We start from the raw sequence: 8,551 nt of genomic DNA on the forward strand, positions 1-8,551 counted from the left end.
GGCGGGGCTCGAGCCTAGTGGGCGGGGCTCGAGCCTAGTGGGCGGGGCTTGAGTCGAGGTGGTGGTGTCAACATCCTCTAGACGTGACTGTGTGCTGTGGTGTCGTCATCGTCGTCGTCGTCGTCGTCATGGGGATGAGGGGGATGGGGGGTGGGGGCCGGGGGGGGTGATGACGATGAGTCCGTTGCTGCTCGAGCTGCGGAGGAGGGGGAGGGGCTTGAGGGGGCCGAGGGGCGGGGCCCCCCGGCGCTGGGCGAGGAGGCGTGGGCGAGGAGGCGGCGGCGGTAGAGGTGGAGGTAGAGGGGCAGCCCGTAGCCCAGCAGCGAGAGGGCCAATAGGGAGACGTTCACCTGGGGGGGGAGGGGGGGGGGGGGAGGGGGGAGGGGGGAGGGGGTGGGGGGGTGGGGGGGGAGGGGGGGAGGGGGGAGAGGGGGGAGAGGGGGGGAGAGGGGGGGGGGAGAGGGGGAGGGGCGAGAGGGGGAGAGGGGGGGGAGGGGGAGGGGGAGGGAGGGAAGGAGGGAGGGGGGGAGAGGGGTGGGGAGAGGGGGAGGGGGGAGGGGGGGGGAAGGGGGGGAGGGGGGGAGAGGGGTGGAAACGGTGGGGGAGGGGGAGGGGGGAGAGGGGGGGGAGGAGGGGGGGGGGAGGGGGGATGGGGGGGGAGAGGGGGGAGGGAGGGGGGGAGGAAGGGTGGGGGAGAGGGGGAGAGAGGGGGGGAGAGGGGGGGAGGGGGGTAGAGGGGTGGAAACGGTGGGGGAGGGGGAGAGGGGGGGTGGGGGGGGGGAGAGGGGGGAGAGGGGGGGGGGAGAGGGGGGGGGAGGGGAGAGGGGGGGGAGGTGGGAGGGGGTGGGGGGGAGGGGGGAGAGGGGGGGGGAGAGGGGGGGGAGGGGGGAGGGAGGGGGAGAGAGGGGGGAGGGGGGGAGAGGGGTGGAAACGGTGGGAGAGGGGGGGGAGGGGGGGGGAGAAGGGGGAGGGGTGGGGGGAAGAGGGGGGAGGAGAGAGGGGGAGAGGGGGGGGGAGAGGGGGGGGGAAGGTGGAGGGGGGGCACAGGGGAGAAGGGGGAGGGGAGGGGTGGGGGGGGAGGGGGTGGGGGATAAAAAGGGGGGAGAGGGGGGGGGGGTGGGAGAGGAGTCGATTAATTGCTTGAACACGCGCTGGGCCTCTCCGAGGTCGACTCAGCCTCAATAGTTGGGTGCGTGGGTGAGTGAGTGACTGAGTGCTGTGGTGCCGTGGAGTGACTGAGTGAGTGGCTGAGTGACTGAGTGACTCACCCAGAGAGGATCTCCGTTGAGGGGACCCATCATGGCAATGTAGAGCGGCTGAGTGAGTGAGTGGCTGAGTGAGTGAGTGACTGAGTGAGTGAGTGACTGAGTGAGTGAGTGGCTGAGTGAGTGAGTGACTGAGTGAGTGAGTGACTGAGTGAGTGAGTGACTGAGTGAGTGAGTGGCTGAGTGAGTGAGTGACTGAGTGAGTGAGTGGCTGAGTGAGTGAGTGACTGAGTGAGTGAGTGACTGAGTGAGTGAGTGGCTGAGTGAGTGAGTGACTGACTGAGTGAGTGAGTGACTGAGTGAGTGAGTGGCTGAGTGAGTGAGTGGCTGAGTGAATGAGTGACTGAGTGACTGAGTGACTGAGTGAGTGAGTGGCTGAGTGAGTGAGTGACTGAGTGAGTGGCTGAGTGAGTGGCTGAGTGAGTGAGTGACTGAGTGACTGAATGAGTGAGTGGCTGATTGAGTGAGTGAGTGGCTGAGTGAGTGAGTGACTGACTGAGTAAGTGACTGAGTGAGTGACTCACCCAAAGAGGATCTCCGTTGAGGGGACCCATCATGGCGATGTAGAGCGGCTGAGTGAGTGAGTGAGCGAGTGGCTGAGTGAGTGACTGAGTGACTGAGTGAGTGGCTGAGTGAGTGAGTGGCTGAGTGGCCGAGTGACTGAGTGAGTGGCTGAGCGAGTGGCTGAGTGAGTGAGTGAGTGACCGAGTGAGTGGCTGAGTGAGTGGCTGAGTGACTGAGTGAGTGGCTGAGTGAGTGAGTGACTGAGTGATGAGTGAGTGGCTGAGTGAGTGAGTGGCTGAGTGGCCGAGTGACTGAGTGAGTGGCTGAGCGAGTGGCTGAGTAAGTGAGTGAGTGACTGAGTGAGTGGCTGAGTGAGTGGCTGAGTGAGTGAGTGACTGAGTGATGAGTGAGTGGCTGAGTGAGTGACTCACCCAAAGAGGATCTCCGTTGAGGGGACCCATCATGGCGATGTAGAGTGGCTGAGTGAGTGTGTGACTGAGTGAGTGAGTGACTGAGTGAGTGAGTGACTGACTGAGTGAGTGAGCGAGTGACTGAGTGAGTGAGTGAGTGACTGAGTGGCTGACTGAGTGGCTGAGTGAGCGAGTGGCTGAGTGAGTGACTCACCCAGAGAGGATCTCCGTTGAGAGGACCCATCATGGCAACGTAGAGCGGCTGAGTGAGTGAGTGAGCGAGTGGCTGAGTGAGTGACTGAGTGAGTGAGTGAGTGGCTGAGTGAGTGACTGAGTGGCTGAGTGAGTGACTGGCTGAGTGAGTGAGTGAGTGGCTGAGCGAGTGGCTGACTGAGTGACTGACTGAGTGACTGAGTGAGTGACTGAGTGAGTGACTGAGTGAGTGAGTGAGTGACTGAGTGACTGAGTGAGTGAGCGAGTGACTGAGTGACTGAGTGAGTGGCTGAGTGAGTGACTGAGTGAGTGAGTGAGTGACTGAGTGAGTGAGTGAGTGACTGAGTGACTGAGTGACTGAGTGACTAAGTGGCTGAGTGAGTGGCTGAGTGAGTGACTGAGTGAGTGAGTGAGTGAGTGGCTGAGCGAGTGGCTGAGTGAGTGGCTGAGTGAGTGGCTGAGTGAGTGACTCACCCAGAGAGGATCTCCGTCGAGGGGACCCATCATGGCGATGTAGAGCGGCTGAGTGAGTGAGTGGCTGAGTGAGTGAGCGAGTGGCTGAGTGAGTGAGTGAGTGGCTGAGTGAGTGAGTGAGTGGCTGAGTGAGTGAGTGACTGAGTGAGTGAGTGGCTGAGTGAGTGAGTGAGTGGCTGAGTGAGTGAGTGAGTGGCTGAGTGAGTGAGTGACTGAGTGAGTGAGTGGCTGAGTGATTGAGCGAGTGGCTGAGTGAGTGAGTGAGTGGCTGAGTGAGTGACTGAGTGACTGAGTGAGTGAGCGAGTGACTGAGTGACTGAGTGAGTGTGTGGGTGAGTGAGTGGGTGAGTGACTGAGTGGCTGAGTGAGTGAGTGACTGAGTGAGTGACTCACCCAGAGGGGATCTCCGTTGAGAGGACCCATCATGGCGATGTAGAGCGGCTGAGTGAGTGAGTGGCTGAGTGACTGAGTGAGTGGCTGAGTGGCTGAGTGACTGAGTGAGCGAGTGGCTGAGTGAGTGAGTGAGTGACTGAGTGACTGAGTGAGTGAGTGACTGAGTGAGTGACTCACCCAGAGAGGATCTCCGTCGAGGGGACCCATCATGGCGATGTAGAGCGGCTGAGTGAGTGAGTGGCTGAGTGAGTGAGCGAGTGGCTGAGTGAGTGAGTGAGTGGCTGAGTGAGTGAGTGAGTGGCTGAGTGAGTGAGTGACTGAGTGAGTGAGTGGCTGAGTGAGTGAGTGAGTGGCTGAGTGAGTGAGTGAGTGGCTGAGTGAGTGAGTGACTGAGTGAGTGAGTGGCTGAGTGATTGAGCGAGTGGCTGAGTGAGTGAGTGAGTGGCTGAGTGAGTGACTGAGTGACTGAGTGAGTGAGCGAGTGACTGAGTGACTGAGTGAGTGTGTGGGTGAGTGAGTGGGTGAGTGACTGAGTGGCTGAGTGAGTGAGTGACTGAGTGAGTGACTCACCCAGAGGGGATCTCCGTTGAGAGGACCCATCATGGCGATGTAGAGCGGCTGAGTGAGTGAGTGGCTGAGTGACTGAGTGAGTGGCTGAGTGGCTGAGTGACTGAGTGAGCGAGTGGCTGAGTGAGTGAGTGAGTGACTGAGTGGCTGAGTGAGTGAGTGAGTGGCTGAGTGAGTGAGTGGCTGAGTGAGTGAGTGGCTGAGTGAGTGAGTGACTGAGTGAGTGAGTGGCTGAGTGACTGAGTGAGTGAGTGAGTGACTCACCCAGAGAGGATCTCCGTTGAGGGGACCCATCATGGCGATGTAGAGCGGCTGAGTGAGTGAGTGGCTGAGTGAGTGGCTGAGTGGCTGAGTGACTGAGTGAGCGAGTGGCTGAGTGAGTGAGTGAGTGAGTGAGTGGCTGAGTGAGTGAGTGACTGAGTGAGTGACTCACCCAGAGAGGATCTCCGTTGAGAGGACCCATCATGGCGATGTAGAGCGGCTGAGTGAGTGAGTGGCTGAGTGACTGAGTGAGTGGCTGAGTGGCTGAGTGACTGAGTGAGCGAGTGGCTGAGTGAGTGAGTGACTGAGTGAGTGAGTGAGTGAGTGGCTGAGTGACTGAGTGAGTGGCTGAGTGGCTGAGTGACTGAGTGAGCGAGTGGCTGAGTGACTGAGTGAGCGAGTGACTGAGTGGCTGAGTGAGTGAGTGACTAAGTGAGTGACTCACCCAGAGGGGATCTCCGTTGAGGGGACCCATCATGGCGATGTAGAGCGGCTGAGTGAGTGAGTGGCTGAGTGAGTGAGTGAGTGGCTGAGTGAGTGAGTGACTGAGTGAGTGAGTGACTGAGTGAGTGGCTGAGTGGCTGAGTGAGTGAGTGAGTGACTGAGTGAGTGACTCACCCAGAGGGGATCTCCGTTGAGAGGACCCATCATGGCGATGTAGAGCGGCTGAGTGAGTGAGTGGCTGAGTGACTGAGTGAGTGGCTGAGTGGCTGAGTGAGTGAGTGAGCGAGTGGCTGAGTGAGTGGGTGAGTGACTGAGTGGCTGAGTGAGCGAGTGGCTGAGTGACTGAGTGAGTGAGTGAGTGACTGAGTGACTCACCCAGAGAGGATCTCCGTTGAGGGGACCCATCATGGCGATGTAGAGCGGCTGCTGCAGCAAAGCGAACACGGCGCTCACAAGAGACTGCATCCCGGTCAGGGAGCCAAAGTGGGACGATGGGTACCTACATCAACATCCACAACATCAACAACATCAACATCAACAACATCAACAACATCAACAACATTAACAACATCAACAACATCATCATCAACAACATCAACAACATCATTACCATGATCATCAACAACAACATCATCTACATTATCAACATCAACAACAACATCAACAACAACATCCACAACATCAACAACATCATCATCAACATCATCAACAACATCATCATCATCAACAACATCAACATCAACAACATCATCATCAACAACATCAACAACATCAACAACTTCATCATCAACAATATCATCAACAACATCAACAACATCAACATCAACAACAACATCATCATCATCATCAACATCATCAACATCATCAACATCATCAACAACATCAACAAGATCATCAACATCATCATCATCAACATCATCAACATCATCCTCAGCACGCCCCTGGAGAGAGTGGTGGTGCTGATGCTGCTACTAACAGCACTTGCCCCTACAGCCCTGCTGGAGGCTACCTGGGGGAGCTTTGTCTGTACTTACACGGCTGCATTTGCCCCTGCAGCCCTGCAGGAGGCTACCTGGGGGAGCTTTGTCTGTAGCTGTGTAACAGCACTTGCCCCTGTAGCCCTGCAGGAGGCTACCTGGGGGGAGCTTTGCCTGTAGCTGTCTAACAGCACTTGCCCCTGCTGCCCAGCAGGAGGCTACCTGGGGGAGCTTTGCCTGTACTCACACGGCCGCGTAGAGGCCTCCCACGGCCGAGTGGATGAAGCCTCGAACCACCGTGTGGACCACGAACGACACGATCTGGGGGGCGGGGCCAGGGGGGGAGGGGGGCGGGGCCAGGGGGGGCGGGGGGGGCGGGGCCAGGGGGGGAGGGGGGCGGGCCAGGGGGGGCGGGGCCAGGGGGGGAGGGGCGAGGGGGGGAGGGGCGAGGGGGGAGGGGCCAGGGGAGGGGCCAGGGGGGGGAGGGGCCAGAGGGGGGAGGGGGCGAAGGGGAGGGGAGGGGCGAGAGGGGGAGGGGCGAGAGGGGGGAGGGGCCAGGGGGGAGAGGGGGGAGGGGCCAGGGGGGAGGGACCAGAGGGGGGGAGGGGGGAGGGGGAGGGGCGAGAGGGGGGAGGGGCCAGGGGGGAGAGGGGCCAGGGGGGGAGAGGGGCCAGGGGGGAGGGACCAGAGGGGGGAGGGGGGAGAGGGAGGGGCGAGAGGGGGAGGGGCGAGGAGGGGGGCGGGGCCAGGGGGGGAGGGGGGGGGCGGGGCCAGGGGGGGAGGGGGGGGAGGGGGGCGAGGGGGGGAGGGGCGAGGGGAGGGGCCAGGGGGGGGAGAGGGGCCAGAGGGGGGAGGGGGCGAGGGGGGGGAGGGGCGAGGGGAGGGGCGAGAGGGGGGGAGGGGGAAGAAGGGGGGGGGAGAGGGGGGAGGGGCCGGGGGGTCGAGGGGGGACAGGGGGGAGAGGGGGAGGGGAGGGACGAGGGGAGGGGCCAGAGGGGGGAGGGGGCCAGAGGGGGAGGGGCCAGGGGGGGAGAGGGGGGGAGGGGAGGGGGCGAGGGGAGGGGCCAGAGGGGGAGGGGGGCCAGAGGGGGAGGGGCCAGAGGGGGAGGGGCCAGAGGGGGAGGGGCCAGGGGGGGAGAGGGGGGAGGGGAGGGGCGATTTGGGGGGTCACTGTGAGGCATCTGAAAGAACCCATGGTGATGGTGGTGATGGTATTGATGGTGGTGGTGGTGATGGTGGTGGTGATGGTGGTGATGGTATTGATGGTGGTGGTGGTGATGGTGGTGATGGTATTGATGGTGGTGGTGATGGTGGTGGTGATGGTATTGATGGTGGTGGTGGTGATGGTGGTGATGGTATTGATGGTGGTGGTGGTGATGGTGGTGGTGATGGTGGTGATGGTATTGATGGTGGTGGTGGTGATGGTGGTGATGGTATTGATGGTGGTGGTGATGGTGGTGGTGATGGTATTGATGGTGGTGGTGGTGATGGTGGTGATGGTATTGATGGTGATGGTGGTGATGGTATTGATGGTGGTGGTGGTGATGGTATTGATGGTGGTGGTGGTGATGGTGGTGGTGATGGTGGTGATGGTGATGGTATTGATGGTGGTGGTGGTGATGGTATTGATGGTGGTGGTGGTGATGGTATTGATGGTGGTGGTGGTGATGGTGGTGGTGATGGTGGTGATGGTGATGGTATTGATGGTGATGGTGGTGATGGTATTGATGGTGGTGGTGGTGGTGATGGTATTGATGGTGATGGTGGTGATGGTATTGATGGTGATGGTGGTGATGGTATTGATGGTGGTGGTGGTGATGGTATTGATGGTGATGGTGGTGATGGTATTGATGGTGGTGGTGGTGATGGTATTGATGGTGATGGTGGTGATGGTATTGATGGTGGTGGTGGTGATGGTATTGATGGTGATGGTGGTGATGGTATTGATGGTGGTGGGTGGTGATGGTGGTGGTGATGGTGGGTGATGGTATTGATGGTGGTGGTGGTGATGGTGGTGGTGATGGTGGTGATGGTATTGATGGTGGTGGTGGTGATGGTGGTGGTGATGGTGGTGATGGTATTGATGGTGGTGGTGGTGATGGTGGTGGTGATGGTGGTGATGGTATTGATGGTGGTGGTGGTGATGGTGGTGGTGATGGTGGTGATGATGATGATGGTGATGATGATGATGCTGCTGCTGCTGCTGATGATGATGTTAGTGGCTGTGTACCTGTAGCTGCAGATTAGGCACCAGACACAGAACCCCGAACACCACAAGGAGCGAGTTGGTGACCAGGAACGCGGTGATGGTGATGATGTTGATGTTGATGTTGATGATGTTGATGATGATGTTGATGATGATGATATTAACCTGTAGCTGCAGGTTTGGCACCAGACACAGCACCCCGAACACCACAAGGAGCGAGTTGGTGACGAGGAACGCGGGTGATGATGGTGATGATGATGATGATGTTGATGATGATGATGTTGATGATGATGTTGATGATGATGATATTAACCTGTAGCTGCAGATTAGGCACCAGACACAGAACCCCGAACACCACAAGGAGCGAGTTGGTGACCAGGAACGCGGTGATGGTGGTGATGTTAGTGATGATGGTGATGCTGCTGATGATGTTGATGATGTTGATGATGTTGATGATGATGATATTAACCTGTAGCTGCAGGTTTGGCACCAGACACAGCACCCCGAACAGCACAAGCAGCGAGTTGGTGACGAGGAACGCGGTGATGATGGTGATGATGTTGATGATGTTGATGATGTTGATGATGATGATGATGTTGATGATGATGATATTAACCTGTAGCTGCAGGTTAGGCACCAGACACAGCACCCCGAACAGCACAAGGAGCGAGTTGGTGACGAGGAACGCGGTGATGATGGTGATGATGTTGATGATGTTGATGATGTTGATGATGATGATGATGATGTTGATGATGATGATATTAACCTGTAGCTGCAGGTTAGGCACCAGACACAGCACCCCGAACAGCACAAGGAGCGAGTTGGTGACCAGGAACG

At 58.8% G+C, this 8,551-nt stretch overlaps 1 protein-coding gene across 1 annotated transcript in view; it reads right to left on the reverse strand.

The window, feature by feature from the left end:
• Positions 1-227: 227 nt before the first annotated feature.
• The window catches only part of LOC144955624 (large neutral amino acids transporter small subunit 4-like), a gene marked incomplete at its 3' end in the record, with an annotated part of 11,185 nt that continues 2,861 nt past the window's right edge, over positions 228-8,551 (reverse strand). Inside the window, exons 3-5 of the mRNA XM_078885796.1 lie at positions 5,756-5,829; positions 4,907-5,030; positions 228-350 (exon numbers count right to left, since the gene is read on the reverse strand). Coding sequence (XP_078741922.1) covers positions 228-350; positions 4,907-5,030; positions 5,756-5,829 — 321 coding nt within the window. The remainder of the gene's footprint in view (positions 351-4,906; positions 5,031-5,755; positions 5,830-8,551) is intronic.

Source organism: Lampetra fluviatilis, unplaced genomic scaffold, assembly GCF_964198595.1.
Source record: "Lampetra fluviatilis unplaced genomic scaffold, kcLamFluv1.1 SCAFFOLD_914, whole genome shotgun sequence".
Taxonomy (NCBI): Eukaryota; Metazoa; Chordata; class Hyperoartia; order Petromyzontiformes; family Petromyzontidae; genus Lampetra; species Lampetra fluviatilis.